This window comes from Carassius auratus, unplaced genomic scaffold, assembly GCF_003368295.1.
Source record: "Carassius auratus strain Wakin unplaced genomic scaffold, ASM336829v1 scaf_tig00026875, whole genome shotgun sequence".
NCBI lineage: Eukaryota > Metazoa > Chordata > Actinopteri > Cypriniformes > Cyprinidae > Carassius > Carassius auratus.
This window is the reverse complement of record NW_020525552.1, coordinates 341,668-359,823: the sequence shown is the minus strand read 5'-3', so window position 1 is coordinate 359,823 and position 18,156 is coordinate 341,668. Positions and strand designations below refer to the sequence as shown.

At 39.6% G+C, this 18,156-nt stretch overlaps 1 protein-coding gene across 1 annotated transcript in view; it reads left to right on the top strand.

The window, feature by feature from the left end:
- Window positions 1–5,402, top strand: part of LOC113078852 (lysophosphatidylcholine acyltransferase 1-like) — a 42,535-nt gene extending 37,133 nt beyond the window's left edge. The window contains exons 10-14 of the mRNA XM_026251159.1: window positions 493–618; window positions 1,305–1,458; window positions 1,598–1,696; window positions 1,790–1,931; window positions 2,278–5,402. Coding sequence (XP_026106944.1) covers window positions 493–618; window positions 1,305–1,458; window positions 1,598–1,696; window positions 1,790–1,931; window positions 2,278–2,429 — 673 coding nt within the window. The 3' untranslated portion in view covers window positions 2,430–5,402. The remainder of the gene's footprint in view (window positions 1–492; window positions 619–1,304; window positions 1,459–1,597; window positions 1,697–1,789; window positions 1,932–2,277) is intronic.
- The last annotated feature ends 12,754 nt before the right edge of the window (window positions 5,403–18,156 follow it).

The following is an 18,156-nucleotide window of genomic DNA, read 5'->3' as shown; positions in this document are numbered from 1 at the left end:
GGTGAAACAGTAGGAAAGCATCCTATCGTAAGTAGTCTTATGAAGGTGTGCACCATCTGAGACCAATTACCAGACCTATGTTACTGTGAATCCTAAGAAGGGCAAGGCTCTGTCAAAACAGTGACTGTCTCATTGTATAGTGGAGGCTATAAAGCTGGTGTATTCAGCAAAGGGTCAGCAATTACCAGCAAACCTAAGAGCCCATTCTACAAGAGGAATGACCACGTCTTGGGTGTTATATAAAGGCATCTCTAGGGAAAATGTATGTGCAGCAGCTGACTGGGCCTCTACATACATTTGTGAGATTTTATAAATTGGATGTTACAAAGTCTTGGTACAGGCAGTGCTGGAAGCACAATAAAAAATAATAATAAAATAAAATAAAAACAATAAAGGAGAACAGAAACTCACAAAAAACAGAAATATCCTATAGTGAGATGCTGGTGAGTTTAGCGATTGCGTGTGTCTTATTCTCATGTGTTGTGTCTGAAGGGCCCTGCAGGTCCCCGTCACAGACTACTCATATGAAGACTGTCAGCTCGCCATGGCAGAGGGTCAGATCCGGCTGCCCGTCGACACGTGTCTGCTGGAGTTCGCTAAACTGGTGCGCAGTCTGGGGTGAGTCTCGTTATCATTACAGACATTTATGAGGAGAATTAACCTGTACGCACTTCAGCATGCAGAAGATGAAATGGCACTGTCAATCCATTTTAGGTTTCACTAAATTCTTATTTTTCAGTTGTATTTTTATTCATGTATTTATTTATTTGTTTGTTTGTTTGTATATGAAATTAATTTTTAATTGAATGAATTTGTCCATTGGAAAAATACGTTTCCATTGCATTCTTTTTTTCTTGTTTTTTTTTTGTTATAGTAAAGTTTTTGTAATCTAAAAACATGTCAATTTAATTTAAATATTGAAACATGTACAATTTAACATCAATTTATTTAAAGAACAATAAAAATGGCATTTTTAGGACACTACGAAATAAGCTTTATTTTATTTTATTTTTTTATTTTGTATTAGTCTTGCTGTGAAAATCAAAACATGAAAGAGAAATCACAGTATTCATTGAAGGTTTAATACGGTTATCTGTATTACTGATGAGTACATTCTGCTGCTCCATATTGACAGACACTAGTGCATATCATGATCTGACTGAGTGTGCAGCCCTGCTTTTGATGTGTTCATACAACATTTGCATATGCAATAGATTGTGATTTCTGCGTGGCTGTGCTGATGTGAGTGCATGCGTGCTGACTCTGGATGAGGTTTGTACTGAATAGCTTGTGTTGGATCTCAGGCTGAAGCGTGTGAACTCAGAGAAGCTCCTGCAGGATTATGGGAAGCGTGCTCGTAAACTGCAGGGTCAGAGACTGAGTCTGGAAGATTTCTCCCAGTTCCTGGAGCTGTCCGTGTCAGACGAGCTCAGACACATGTTTGCTCTCTTTGACGAGGTAAATGAATATCCATCCACACAGTTCTGAGCAGGATATATAATGGTTCATGATCAGATGTGAATCAGATGTCTGTTCCCTCAGTCGTTGCTTGTGCTCAATGCCATGAAATATTTCCATCTTGTCTCTCTCGGAGCAGAATGAAGACCACTCGATGGACGTCCGGGAGTTTGTGATTGCCTTCTCTGTGGTGTGTCAGCCTGCCAAAACACTGGACACCATCAGGCTGGCCTTCCAGGTCAGATGATTAGATTGAATGATTGAATGACGATGATGATGATGATGATGATGCTCAGCTCTGAGAGTCTGCTGGTTTCTGTGATGTCTTCAGATGTTTGAGGCCGATGAGGACGGTGCGATCACCGAGAACGAGCTGATGTGCATCTTGAGGACGGCGCTGGGTGTCGGAGAGCTCAAAGTCAGCCGTCTGTTCAGAGCCATCGATGAAGAGGACTCGGGCAAAATCACCTTCGGTAAGAGATCCGTTCATACTCTCAACTGACCTGCCCTCTCTGTTCTTCTCCTGGATTTCTGGAGATTAAGTCATTATTTCCGTTTCACCTGACGTCGCCTAGGATTGTGTAGATGATAAAAAGTTTGCATTTAACACAATGACTTAAAACAATATGGCTCAGTATGATTATTAAATCACTGAGATTAAATTAAGTGAATCCATGCACTTAAACAAGCATATGTAACCACTGGGCTTCTTCTGTCTTAGTTCCCACGAGCTGCTCTTAACAGAAGCATCTGAATCATGTGTGGTGTAGAAATGTACAGTTATTTGACTCTTGTTTCTCTGGCGTCTCCCGCTGACAGAGAGCTTCAGGGAGTTTGTGGATCAGCATCCAGACTTCGGCGAGCAGTTCCTCTACTCAGACAACGCAGGCTTCAGCAGCAGTTCCCCGTCCCACGCCGCCAACGGCTTCTGCGCCGACTTCAGTCCCAGAGAGCAGAAGAAACTCGTCTGAGCACCGCCGCCACGTTTACTTCCTGCTGTCCGTGACATCTGATTGGTTCCTTTATGCTTGCTGGTTTTCTGTTCCCCTCAGCATCACTATTTCAAAAGCAAATTGAAGGGAATTTGTTATTTGTGTTTTGTTTTTGGTCAGAGATATACTTGAAAGCCAAGCACTTATTTCTTTTCTCTTGGGGGGATTTATCTGTGTGACTGATACTGACCGACGGTGCATGTTTTTGTAGTTTCCTGCGCTCCCTCCATGTCTTTGGTTTCTGTCTTTCTGAATTGATAAGTGAGTATGTGCATGGGCTGGATGCTTGATGGCAGTATTACTCAGTATTTGATCTGATCGTTGAGCGCCAGTGACAGATATCTGATCTCGGTCTCCTCCTGCGGGACGACTGAGCGTCAGATCTGAGGTGCAAACACGACTGGATCCAGTGCTGGTCTGAATCAGAATCAGCCAGTTTTATTATATTATTATATCTCCGATTCCTTCATATTTCGTCCCTTCGCTCAGGGGAAAGCGGTTAACGGTGTTTGTTTTGGGAGTGTGTGAGTGTTTTCTTTCTCTTATTCTTTTATACATTCAGTTGCACATTATGAATTATGGATGTCCAATAATCATTTCATGATCTCATCACAATCAGCGGTTTCATTCTGATTTACTTCAGGTACTGAAATAAACTGCTAAAATCTTGCATTAATAAGGACCAAATACAGAATAACGACTGTGGTTTAGTTTAATTTGATCAATGTTATCCATTATAGCCAAAAACAGAGCGTTTACCTTTTGATAAACATATTCCTGTATTTTTCTATTTTTCACTCATAGAGGCAAGTGAAAAATTGACTTCAGGTCCAATCATTTGGCCAATACAAGTGGCTTATTCTAATATTATAGTGAATTTTTTATCTGCATTTCATGTCAAGTAAAGTCTTCCTTCCTCCGTTTGAGCTCCAGTTTCTTCACACGAACAATCAGAGTCTGAATCCTCATGAATGATGTTTTGGAGAAAACGGAAAATTACCTTAGTGAATAAATCTACTGCCTGATGGGAATGAAAAAAATTAAATATCAAATCACTTTATTATTATTTTATTTTTATTTTTGAACCACACAATAAGGCCCAAGTTAAGTGATGTGCCGTTATTTTCTTAAAGTTTGGTCTTAAATGTGATTTACCACTTAGATTTTATCTGTTGTCGGATAATTTAGCTAAAAGATAGCGTTCTTCTATTATTAAGATGTGTTTATGGTCGCTGAGCGAATGTGAAGATGCAGGTTTGATCAGTTTAGTCTCCACAACATTTCACCAACACCTCAGACGTCTGCGTTTCTTCCAATCGGAGATGTTTGACTCACACTTTACTTCTCCAGTGAAATCTGACTTCACTGTCCGCTCTCAATTCAACTCACATTTTTGGAAAAGCAATATTTAATCGATGTCACCACCTTTTTGAAAATGATTTCTGATATGTATTTTGAATATTCCGAGTGCTGGGCATTTTGTGAATTTTGATGTACATAAAGGAATGTCCTCTCACTGCCATGACAGATTTGTGATCTAAAGTCTTATTTTCAGATTGACCTGGTGAACTAGTATGACTAGCTTCTGTCTTTCTACACATACTGTGATGTTTTCCCTGCTGATGGCGCTATGTATGTACTTTTTTTTTATCTTTTTCCAAAAACTACAGATTTCACAAAGATTATTGTTGGCCTTGAATTTGAGTGTAATTGTACTGATGAAAAGAGAATGTATTGACAATCCATCACAGTCAGCAGTCGTGAGTGGCGCTGGATCTGGAGCCTGATGTACAGAGTCTCTGTGCTCATGATGGCTCCTCTCACTCCATGCTTCTCTCCATTTTGCTAAATCTGATCTCTATTTTCTCATGCTGGCACTTTCGATTTTTAAGCTTTCTTTTCATGAATCCTCTGACAAATGTGACAGTTTGCTGGTGTTTATGTGAACGGTTACATGTTACAGTGATCACTTCCTGTGTTACAGTAATTGGTTACTCTTTACATGTTACAGTAATCAGTTAGTGTTGCAGTGATGGTTTACTCTGTTACAGTTAACTGTTACTGTGTTACAGTTTGTGTTTGATTGAACTGTAACTGTTACAGTGATCAGTTAGCATGTTACAGGGGCTTTGTTTTGCTATGTATCCACACAGATGATACTGTATTGTGCAGACGGGGATTGTGGGTTTGCTCTGGATCTAGTCCAGCTTCTGTGTTGTAAAGAAGTGAATCTCATGAGTCTCATATTTGTGTAACAAACACATTTGCCCCAAATTCATATTCTCATAATAAAGCAAAGTGTTATTTCTGTGAAGAAGATAAAACGTAATGCTATTTTCAGTTAAACAATTGTTTAATTGCTGATTTAAATTAGACTAATGAGGATAACAAAACAGTCAAAGTGTATTAAATTGACATGAAAATGTCAGATCAGAGTATCTGAGTTGTTTAATTTGCTTCAATTGCCGGAATATTACTGAGTGAAATCATAAGTAATAATCAGAAATGTGTGATCTGAGCAAACCTTGGTCTCCTTTCTCACAATCAGAAGCGTGAAGAGTTTTGTTTTTCATTGTAATCTAATGAAATGAGGAGCCAGCATCTCTCTGGTGTGGAACTTGATTCTGTTCAGCGTAGAGTTTCTTTGAAATACCTCACAGAAGACCTGCTCTCCTCGGTGTTCGTAAAGGTCCTGTGTTTATTTCTCTGGTGTCTGTGGCGCATGTCTAACACTGAGCTGAAGAAGAAAGGCAGAACTCCTCCAGGTCACGTGTCTTTCTGATGGCTCTTCTGACACTCTTCTGGCTCAAGTAGATCTTTTCTATTTTGCCCTGACATTTATTTTGTAATGTATCAAAAGAGTCATATTTACAAGGTTCCTGGGTTTGTCTGTTTTGACTGCTATGAAATGACTTGTTATTCTGACTCTTTAATAAAAAAGGGAGCACATTCTCTCTGGCTCTGCGTGTTTTCTGTCTCCCTCTAGAGGAGCGGATGAGCTTTTCTCTGAGACGGCGAGAGCTTGTGTGATGATGGGTTCAGATCTTCATCATAACAAACAATAATGATAAAAGCTCAAGTAGTATTTAACGATTATATTTTCTTTTCGAGGTTTCTGCTGATTATGAAAAGTCATAATTTGTCCTTCCACAAATTTAAGTCTAATAGTTCTGAAAGAAAAAATGAATATCTCCCTCTGTACTGTTGTTGTTTTCCAGTAAAAATATCCAAACATCCTTAAATCATCGATTGACCGGAGATGCGAATCAAAGACAAGACGTCTTGTTTTCTGAGAAATTTGACAAATTTAATTGAGTTTATGTTTAAAACGAGAACAAATATCTGTCAATGGGAAATTAAAACTTGTTTTCTTTTTGAATTCATTAGATTTTTCTGAGCAGGTAGCAAATTTTGTTCTTGCTTTAGTCTCAAACTCATTTCATTTCATTAGTTTCTCTTCTGTCATTTTGCTTTTCATGTAAATTAAATTTAGATTAAGGAATCTTAGACGTTTTTTGGTAACACTTTAGGGTTTCCTATGGGTTATAAGAGGGTATAATGCATTATAATTATCCACCACAGCACATGTGCCTTGCTGAATGGAACTATTTGGAGCATGCTGCAGACAGTGCAGAATCAATTTACATAAAGACATACAGACTTAAACAGATGATAATCTGTAATATACGCATACAAATACTCAGTTCACACAGTGTACTATTAGACAAACTTACAGTTAGCAATACGCATTATACACAGTGTGTACACATTCTACATTATGTAGACATATATACACATAAAATATGTGAAGGTGCAACAGATTATACATGAATTGGATATGCAAAATGTCATGGATGTGCACTGGGTGTATCCAGTGGTAGCAGATAGATTATTGTATTTAGTATGTAAGTATAGTCCAGTATTGATCTGTGTTGGAGTTAAAGTGTAGTGTTGTGGGATTCTGACTGTTCATTAGTCTCAGAAAAGATATTCCTCAGTCATCTAGTGTGGGATCGGATGCTGTGGAGACGTCTTCCTGAGGGCAGCAGAGAGAGCAGTCTGTGGGACGAGAGGCTGGAGTCACTGATCCTCCAGGATTTCCTTTTACACCACCTGGAGTTGATGTCCCAAAGTTTATTCAGACACCTTCAACATTTCTCACATTATCAGTTTATTTTGCTATAGTTTAGAAAATGGCAATAAAATATGTCAAGAACACAATTAGATAATACCAATTTAACTAAACCAATTTCCAAGCGATGGTTCATTTTGTTCAGTCTGTGGTGGAAAAAGATCACATTAGCGATTAAAGAAAAACACTTTAGCAAAGCAATTTTTTATCAGTTTTACTGGTAGACCGCTGTATGAAGATTCTTTTCTTATAATATGTCACAGATTACTGAATTTTGCTATCCTGAATAATTTTGGGTTTGACTGTACATAATTTTTTGGGTAAGATTTCCTAAATATTTTGTTCTCTTGACCATCGATCACAACAAATCTCATCTGAGCACTTTTGATGGATGGAATATCGAAAAATTATGGTTTAAACATGTTTGCCTAAATGTAAAAATCTTTTAAAGATATTGCTGAAACGGGTGAATGAAGAAAAATTCTGATTTGTTATTTGTCTCATTTTCTGTGAGAGTCGTTGTGTTCATCTCTGTTTTACTGAATATTTTTCTCATCTTTTTGAGCTGTATATAGCTGTGTTGGGATCTGGGTCATCCCAAGCATGGGGCCCTGGTTACAATGTATTCATTGTCAAATTCCAAAATTAGTTTAATTTTAATTCTTAAAAAACAACATTATTTTATTTGAAATAAAATTATATTTTAAGCTACCAAGTTATGCCACAATGTGCCAGATGTTTTGACATGCCCCACATATGGGGTACATAAAGAAAAAAAGCACTGTATTTATTAAACAAGCCACATATTTGAACTAGACAAGAGTGAAATTAATATGGAAAAAAGTCTCTGAACCCCATGTGGATTTACACAAACTGAAAAAGTCAAAAATTGTTTTCTCTCTCTCTCACTCTCTCTCTCTCTCTCTCTCTCGCTCTCTCTCGCTCATGTGTCTCTGAATTAATTGATTCATTTGTACAGTGTATAGAATGCTGGACGTCATGTTTCTTTAAAGGACTGATGTGATTGAATGATCGGTCATGGATCAGCTTCTCCTGAAGCTCAGCACTGTGTTTTTCTTGCTTTTCTTCTAAATGCACGAGTGGATCTTATGAATAGAGAAAGATCACTGATTGACAACAGAGTTTCTCCCACAGCATCCTTGTTCTCACAGAAGTGTTTTCATCATATGATGGATGAACTGCTCTTTTAATTGGCTCCAGTCAGGTGTGTAGAGGAGAGCGGCTCTATGGAGGATTGTTTAAAAGCAGTGAGTCTTACCATGAGCGTCGCTCTGAGGAATCTCTCATTGTCTGTGAGAGAGAAAGAGACGTCTGGACCATGACCGCTCTGTCATAGATCATTCTTATACCATTCACTCACTGCATTCTTCTGTCATAGTCCTTTTTTATTTTTATTTACATTTTTTAACCATTTTTAGTTCACCCAAAAATGAAAATTTGGCTGTGTTTTCCCAACATCCCATTTCCCAACATCCCATGCCCCTTGAAATGCTTAGTTTATAACAGTGAGCGCAAGCTAGATTTGAGAAGTGATTATTAAATTTTGAATATGGATATTTTTCTCACATAAACGCATCGATTTGCTACAGGAGGCCTTTGTTCACCCCCTGGAGCCATTTGAGACACTTTATTTTATTATTTTTTTGGATGGGCGCTTTTTATTTAAAATCTTTTGGACTGCAGCAATGCGATGCCCACTGACTGCAATGAAAGATCTTCAAAGATTTTATATAACTCCGACTAGATTCGTCTGAAAGAAGAAAGTCATATAGGACACCTCGGGAGTGAGTTACACACAGCCTAATTTTCATTTTTGGGTGAACTAACTCTTTAAGACCCGAGCAGCGAGAGACTCGGTTTGGCATTAAATGTAAAATCTGTAGATCCACATCCAACCTTCAATGTGCTTGATCATGTTAGCAGATGGCGTGTGCTGAAAATGAATCTCTGAAAGGTGTTGATTATTGAATTAGCCCTGTCAGCCACTAATGATTACAATATTTGTTCAAAGGCCATGCTGGGATATGAATACCACACGCCTGTTCCATTTGATAAACACCATTATTTATACATTATCATGCCATTTTGTAAAGGTACTAAAGAGTGCTATATTAGTATTTTTTTTTATTCTGCATACTTTTTATTATAAATTTAAAATTAACTTTAAAACTCAGTTTTCACCTGAGTTTTTATGATTTAGTTATTATTATTATTATTATTATTATTATTATTATTATTATTATTAATAAACATTTTAATTTTCATTTATTTTCAGGTTTACAGATTTTTTTTTTTTTTTAGTGACATCTTTCCTCCTTTAGGTATGCGTTGATTTTTATATGCTTCTCAACTATAGAAATGGTTGCGAAGCACAATTTGTTAACACTATAAGCTCCTTTTTAAATCCACGTACATTAGCTTTGACAGAGTCTTCAACCAGTATGTGTGAAAAGTTTTTATGTTACTTCATTGATAAAGTAGCTTCAGTTAGGCAAAATGCCAGTGTTGATCTTAGTGAGTTTGTGCCTGATGATCCTTTGCACTCAGCTGTTTTTGGGGAATTTACACCTATCTCTTTGTTGTTGCTCTCTCAGGTTGTACACCATATGAAACCTACCAGTTGTAGTTTAGATATTGTTCCTGCCTGGTTGCTCAAGGAAGTTTTTATCACTGTTGGGCCAAGTTTACTCACGTTTTTTAAATTTTTTGTCTCAGTTCTGGCTCAGTCCCGGATGCATTTAAACATGCCGTGGTTAGCCCCCTGCTTAAAAAACCAAATCTTGATCCTAATGTTTTGTTGAATTTTAGACCAGTCTCACATCTGTCTTTCATTTCGAAGGTGTTATGAAAGTTTGTTTTTAATCAGGTACAAGCTTTTCTACAACATAATTCTGTGTTTGAGAAGTTTCAATCTGGTTTTAGATCACGTCATAGCACTGAATCAGCACTGTTAAGGGTTCAAAATGATATAGCACTATCCGTAGATTCAGGGGACCCTACTCTATTAGTGCTCCTGGATTTAACGGCAGCGTTTGATACAGTAGACCATTCAATTCTTCTTGCACGTCTTGAGCATTGTGTAGGCATTCAAGGCTCCGCACTTAAATGGTTCAGGTCATATTTAACAAATAGGAGTTTCGCTGTTACAATCGGAGATTGCTCATCATCGTCCACCCAAATTCTGGGCCCCACCCTGTTTTCTTTATATATGTTGCCATTAGGGGCTATAATAAACAAGCATAATCTGTCATTTCATTGTTATGCAGATGATCTGCAGATTTACCTGCCTTTAAAATCAAATGACAGTGTCGCATTAAACCGCTTGCAAAATTGCATCAATCAAATTAAGCTGTGGCTTTCTCGCAATTTCCTTACTTTAAACGAAGATAAAACTGAATGCATTGTTTTCAATACAAGATGCATGTCAGTAAATTCAAATTTAAGTTTGGGAGCTTTGACTCCATGTGCCAAACAAACTGTCAGGAATTTGGGCGTGACTTTCGATTGCAGCATGAAATTTGATACACAGATTAGCAATGTAGTAAAAATTAGCTTCTTCCAACTTCGTCTGCTTAGTAAAGTTAAGCCTTTTCTTACAAGGCACGATTTGGAAAGAGCTTTACATGCCTTTATTAGTTCAAGGCCTGATTATTGCAATGCTCTTTATGTTGGTCTGAGTCAAACATCTCTTTCCCGTCTGCAACTTGTACAAAATGCTGCTGCTCGCTTTTTAACCAGTACTCCTAGAAGAGCACACATTACTCCGGTTTTAGCTACTCTCCACTGGCTTCCAGAGCGTTTTAGGATTGATTTTAAGATTTTATTGTTTGTTTTTAAAGCTCTAAATTAGAGCTGTAGTCAAGTCCGGCTTTGTCGAGTCCAAGTCAAGTCCAAGTCCAGGACTAGTCGAGACCGAGTCAAGACCGAGTCCAAAGAGGTTCGAGTCCAAGTCAAGTCCAAGTCCAAAAGTTTCGAGTCCAAGTCCAAGACCGAGTCCAAATGAAAGAAAAAAGGGTCCTCTTCAAGACCACATACTTAACTACTGATAATGTTTGTGATGCGAGAGAAAGCATATCTCCTATTCTAAGAAAATAATTTTACATTATTATTTGTAATGATCAAAAAGCATGTGCAAAGTAACAACTCTGTAGGACAGGGGTCTCCAAACTACATCCTGGATGGCCAATGTCCTGAAAAGTTTAGCTCCAACTGGCCTTAAAACACCTGGAAGATTAGTGTGTCTAGTAAGAGCTTGATTAGGTTCAAGTGTGTATAATTAGGGTTAAAGCTAACAGGGGCGTTAAACAAGATCCTGGGCCCTATGCATAGGCAGTCCTGATGGGCCCCCATGGCCCCCACCCATGAAAATATCCAGGTAAAAAATATATATTTCAGATTCATACTTTTCAAGGGCCCTCTCTTCCTTTGGGGCCTTGCTAATGAGTACTGGTTTTACCCCCAGTCCGACCCTGGGAGCTAAACTTGGATAAAAGAACAAAGTTTGGAACTGTAAGGTCAAATAATTTTTATGTACTTTATTTTTTGTTGACATTATATCTGTGGTCAAAATGTATATGACAGATGCCTTGGCACAGTGCACAGACACACGCAAAGCTCGGGATATGACAAATGCGCGCAGCAAGGCTAGAAGGGATACGTTTGGCTCTACTGGACATGCGCACATAAATACAGCGAAATTTTTGTCATACTATACTAGTGCTTGCATAGACTAGTCGAGCACTGTCGGAAACAATCGACTACTCCAGCATGCATTAACCATAATGAATACAAAGTGATTGCAAGTACCACGTGAATTTTAGAATTACAATATTGCGTGGAGCTGTTACTATATGACCTTATTTATGTTGCATGTAAAAATAAAATATGTAATGTAATAATTAGGGTTGTGCCTGAAGCCGAATACCTTATTCGGAATGGCACGGATAATGGCTTAAAAAACGAATAACGCTCAAGGAATAATTCTGCCTGAATACTCGGCTAAAGCTGACAGAGTCTGGTGTTTGCTAGATAACAGGTGAGCCAGGGCATCAGCGCCAGAAGTGAATGAATGTAAACTTTATGAGTGAAAAGAGCGCAAATCAAACACCGCATTGTTGTCACCTCTCTGTTTATCTCTCAGAAATCAGAGCGTTGCAAGAGTAATTTTACCTATAATAATACATCATAGCTACACGTTATATTATTTGTATATATTTAAAAGGCAAATATTGAAAGCTTAGGCTTCCATGATACGAATGAATGGAATAAGCACAGCGCGCTCGCCAATCAAACAGCCGCGCTGCGCATCTCAGTCTCTCAAAAACCAAATCAGTTCTCTCTCAAGAGTAGGCTAATAATCAGCTTCGATACGGATACATTGTCTACTTGTCCTACATGTTTGCATATTTACCTTTTGCTGGTTTGCGCGGAACACACACATCTGTTTAGTGAAGTTCATTAACATTAAGACTCGCTCAAAGTGTTCTGCGTAATGAGAATGTGTGCATTGAATGGATTCAGTCGTGTTCAAATGATCACTAAACGTTTGTCATGACATGTCATGAAATTAATAATTATTTCAGTTTAACACGACATACTTGTTCAGTGATAACTACGAAAAAATATATAAAAAGTCATAACAGTCTTATCAAGTAACTGTACGATGTTGTATCCGAATGCAGATAGGAAAAAATTGTGATTGTTACAGATACAAATACTGGCTGTTACATGAAAATGTAAATATGTAATGTCATATATAAAGTTTTTAAAATGTACATATGTACTAATTGTTGCATAAGGCTATACATTAATACGCGTTTATTGATAAAAAAAAAAGGCTATCTAGGTGTAGGTAAAACACAATCTAACAGGTAGAAAATTAAATTAGAAACATCTAAACTTTTCAGGTCGCAGTAAATGCACCACTGGTCATGCACATCCTTTCCCGGAACAATACTGAAAGCTAAGATGGAGAAACAGATGATCATAGTTGTTCAAGGATAGCCATTTTTTAAATTAATCTATTAGCAGAGCTACTGCAAGGGATGTTTAGTGCTGGAAATCCATTTATTCTTTGCTGAAACTTCTGCGTCATCATGGAGAGCGGGTCATGGTTGCCCAGCAACAGCAGACGCCACTGGAGCGCGAGCGCAGATTACAGAGTGCTTTGGAAATAAGGAGAGCGGCGCGCCTAGTGTTTTCCACACGTTTTCAGTCACGACATCATGCAAATGTGGTTTTGTTTTGAAGGAGACATTTTTTATTTTATTTTTTTGCTGGACTCGGTCGAGACCAACTAGAAGACTTGGCGAGTCCAATGGCCAAGTCTGAGACAAGTCCGAGTGCAAATTCAACGAGTCCGAGACAAGTCCGAGACGACAGAAAAATGTCTCGAGTCCGGACTCGAGTCCAAGACCGGACTCGAGTACTACAGCCCTACTCTAAATGGGCTAGCCCCTGAGTACTTGTCTGAGATTTTAACTCTGGGTGGACAAAATCGGCGCTTGCGGTCTTCTGATCAATGCACTTTACAGGTCCCTAAGTCGAAGCATAAACAGTGGGGTGATAGGGCCTTTGCTGTTGCTGGCCCTAAGCTTTGGAACAAGCTCCCCCCTGACATGCGCACTGAAACAGACATTGTACTTTTTAAAACCAAACTTAAAACTTTTACGTTTAAATTGGCATTTGATACGCAGTAGCGGTGTAACATTGTAACATTGTATTTTCTCAACTCTATTCGAATATTGTGTTCAAATGATGTGTTATTTGTATCTGATGTGAAGCACTTTGGACACCTTGTGGCTGCTGTAAAGGGCTATAGAAATAAAGTTTGATTGATTGATTGATTGATTGATCTGCAGCTGCTCAGGACTAGATATATAGGATAAGTGACATTAAGCATCAGGAGATTACAGTTTTTTTAGCTGGGTAGGTGTTTGTTTAGTCTCTTCTTGAAGGCCTGAACATTCTTTGAGGTGATTTCACCAACCACAGTACAGGGGAGGCAGTTCCTAGTTGTTACAGCCGAATGAAGAAAACTCCTCCCCAAGCATTTGGTGTTGGACTTTTTTTGAAGTTTTAGGGCGTGACTTGGTCGTGCTCTCCGAGTGGTTCGGCAAAGGAGATCAGGTGGGGGTAGCAGAGCTTTGAGATCCTCTGGACAGTTTTCAGTGTGCATTTTAAAAAGCACAGTTGTTGCTGCAACAGTTCTACGTTGGCTGAACTGGCTGATTGCATATTTCCTTAGGGCAGTGTCCTCATCCTCCCCAATGATTTTCAGTGCCTTTTTCTGGATGTTGTCAAGGTGCCCAAGGGTGGTCTGTGATGCATTCATCCAGGCAAGGCATGAGTACTCCATGGTACTCCTGACTTGTGCCTTATAGATATTGGCCATACCTTTAACATCGAGCTTGTTGGCCAAGCTACGCAGAGCTCCAATACGCTGTCCAGCACGATTGCAGATGTTTGACAGGTGATTAGTCCATAGCAACTTCTTATCGATACATAGTCCCAGAATATTCAACTGCTCACAAAGGTCAATTCTGGTTGCCCCCAAAAAAAGGTCCGGGCAGGATGGAAGCCTCTTTCTCGACAGAACCGTAGCCTTGCATTTGCTAGGCTCGAATGTGACCTTCCAGGTATCAGCCCACCTGCGAATATACTCCAGGTCTTTATTTAGGGATGCTGCCATATTGGCACCATGAAGGGACGTTACCGGAGGCGTAAATGGTGGAATCATCTGCATATAGAAAAATGCTATTATCGCACTGTTCTACAACATCGTCTATGAAGATGGAGAATAATAGTGGGCCGAGAATGGATCCCTGGGGCACCGAGGCGTTGATTGGTTGAGGTGATGAGGACTGACCAGAGAGCACGACCTGGATGGACCTTCCTTCCAGGTAGTTCTGTAGCCAAGAATGCAATGGCCCAGTTATGCCTTTAGCAGAAAGGTAATCCAGAAGCCCGTTGTGCCAAACCTGGTCGAACGCTCCTTTAATGTCTAGTGCAACAATGTAAACCTCACCTCCTTTGTCTAAGATGTTGTTCCACGTCTGCAAAAAAAATGTAAGGAGTTCTGCTGTGCTGTGGTTCGGTTTAAATCCATACTGTTTATTAGAAATTAGTTTATGGTGGAAGAGGTAGCCCTGGAGCTGTTTATGAACTGAGGATTCCATCACTTGGCTAAGGACTGAAAGGAGGGATATGGGACGATAATTTGTTGGGTCTGATTTTGAGTCTCTTTTATGTATTGGTATCACTCTGGCGTTTTTCCATTGTTTGGGGAATAAAGCCTGGTTCACGCCATGTGAGAAGAGAAGTTGAAAGAGACGACTAAGGGGGCTGGCCAATTTTGCTGCACATTCTCTAAGGACTTTTGTTGGTATTTCATCAGGTCCCATTGCCTTTGCTGGGTCAAGGTTGCAAAGAATGTTTCTAATGTCTTTGGGTTTGAAATGCACATAGGCAAAAGAGGATGTTGGTTGCTGGCACTGAGGAAACAATTGCGCAGATGCATCACACAAAATACACTTCTCTGCAAAGGTTTGACAGAAAATGTTAGCCTTTGCACTGGCACTGATGTAGGTGGTACCCCGGTGTTCAATGACAGGGATGTCTGTGAAACCACTTCTGCCTGAAAGTGAATTTACTATGCCCCACCATTTTTTTGAGCTTAGTGAGTTATCTGCAAGATCATTCCTCAATTTGGTGTAATACTCCCTTTTTGCCCTCTTTTCAGCTTGATTATAAGCTGCTCTTGCCTTGAGGAACTTCCATTTCATAGCCGGGTCATCGGAGGTCTGTATGTTGTGATAAAGCTTTCTTTTTCTCATGGCTAATCTTTTGCACTCTACGTTGAACCAGGCTTTATCCCCGGGCTTTTTGGTGATGGTATTGTTAGGAATATATAATGCCATGGCATCTCGCAGTATGGAGGTAAAGTTTGTGCAGATGATTTCAGGATCTTTGTCCTTGAGAATGCTGGGCCAGTTAATATTAGTAAGGTAACCTCTCGTTTCCCAGAAGTGAGCCTTGTCATATCTACATACTGTTCTTTTGTATGGCTTATCTCTGAAGACTGGGATTAGTAGCTGTATTAGAACTGGGTTGTGGTCAGAGGATTCCATTTGTGCTAAGGTGGTAGTGGTTGCTGGTGTGTCTGAGAGAACTAGATCTAGAATATTATCTCCTCTAGTTGGTTCCCTGACAATCTGATTGTCCAGACAGTTGGCGAGTTGTATGGCTCGCCATCCAGCAGTGTCTGTTATGTTACTGGCCAGCCACTCGTGGTGGTGTTACATTGAAGTCGCCTATGAGCATTACAGACTGTGCTCTATATTCGTCCATCACTGAGAATGTGAACTTATCAAGGTAGTCCAAGATTTCACAGGAGGCGCTTGGGGGGGCTGTATATAGCACCTATCAGGAGTGTCCTGGTTTCAGAGCAACAGTGAACCACATGAGCTCAAAGTCATCAGGATCTCTAGCTGGATTATGATAGATGGATATTCCTTCTAGACAGTATACTGCTATACCACCACAGTTTTTTCCAGTGCGGTCTCTGCGACAGTTGAGTGAGCAGCCAGGGATCTGGATGGAATCAGCCCCGTCTGGAATGGTGGAGTCAAGGAAGGTTTCAACTATGATGACTATGGAGGGTTTCTTCACTGAGCAACAGTTGGCAAGATCCCCAGTATTGGACCGTAGTCCTCTGATGTTCACTTCAAGGATAGTCAGTTCGGATTCGCTAATTCGTAGTCCTGGTCCGTGCAGTGGTCAGCATTGGGTAATCCGATTGTTTCGAGGTTTTCCTTCTAGTTTTGTAGCAGAGGTTGTCGTCACAGGGGGAGCTAACCCCTGGCCAGGGACGGGGTGATCGCACTATTAGTGATCCCTACTACCCTACTGCCTTGATGGCTGTTATGTCAATTATTTGTCATCAGTTAGGAACCTAGGTGTGCTATTTGATCGGAATCTTTCCTTAGAAAGCCATGTTTCTAGCATTTGTAAAACTGCATTTTCCATCTCAAAAATATATCTAAATTACGGCCTATGCTCTCAATGTCAAATGCAGGAATGTTAATCAATGCATTTATGACCTCAATGTTAGATTATTGTAATGCTTTATTGGGTGGTTGTTCTGCACGCTTAGTAGACAAACTACAGCTAGTCCAAAATGCAGCAGCAAGAGTTCTTACTAGAACCAGGAATTATGTCCATATGACCAGGACAACTAGAGCCCCAGATACAGATCCCCTGTAAGGACCTTGTCTCAGATGACAACCAGGACAAGACCACAAGAAACAGATGATTCTTCTGCTCAATCTGACTTTGCTGCAGCCTGGAATTGAAGTACTGTTTTCGTCTGGTCAGAGGAGAGTTGGCCTCCCAACTGAGCCTGGTTTCTCCCAAGGTTTTTTTTCTCCATTCTGTCACTGATGGAGTTTTGGTTACTTGCTGCTGTCGCCTCTGGCTTGCTTAGTTGGGGTCACTTCATCTACAGCGATATCGTTGACTTGATTGCAAATAAATGCACAGACACTATTTAAACTGAACAGAGATGACATCACTGAATTCAATGATGAACTGCCTTTAACTGTCATTTTGTATTATTCACACACTGTTTTCCTAATAAATGTTGTTCAGTTGCTTTGACGCAATGTATTTTGTTTAAAGCTTTATATAAATAAAGGTGACTTGACTTTACTTGACTTTCAACCTGGAAGTGGACGCCAGTCATGCTGGACTGGAAGCAGTCCTTTCACAGGAGCAGGGAGGCAGGGTGCAGCCTATCGCATACGCCAGCCGCAGTCTTCGGCCCACCATTTGGAATATGTCCAATTATAGCTCCACGAAGTTGGAGTTCATGGTGCTTCTTGTTGGGAAAGAAGGACAATTCCTAGTCGTGAAGAACGTTGTCTATTCTCTAAGTCAGCTTTAGTCCTGGCCAGGTGGCCAAGGACTCACATCCATTTTTGAGTTTTTGAGCCCCAGCTCATGTAACAGTTGTGCAGTTTGTATATTGTTGAGGGTTCTCTCAGTACGCCTTACCATCCAGCCGGTAATGGCCAGTGCGAGCCATTCAACCATATGCTGCACAACCTTTTGCGTACCCTCCCAGTTTCCAGAAAAAGAGTTTGGGTGTCTTGTCTCCTGACATTATTGTTTTGTTACAATACTACTGCCCACCAGACCACTGGTGAATCACCCCTTTCTTTCTTTCAACTTTTATTTTTACAGGCAAGTCATTAAGAACAGGTTCTTATTTACAATGTCAGCATGACAAGTGGAATGACCACTTAGGGAAAGGGAAGTTGGGTTAAAATAAATACAGAACATTAGAAATACATACAAGTTAGCATTTACATAAATACATTTTAAAACATCAAACACCATCAATCTATTTACTGTTATATTTAAAAAACATTAAATAATTGTAGTGTAGTGTAATTGTAATAATGTAGTGAAGCAACTGCATTCGTCTGTGAACTAGTTGTATTATTTATTTTATTTAAAGTTTATTTAACAGGGACCATACAAGCAAACATAGTT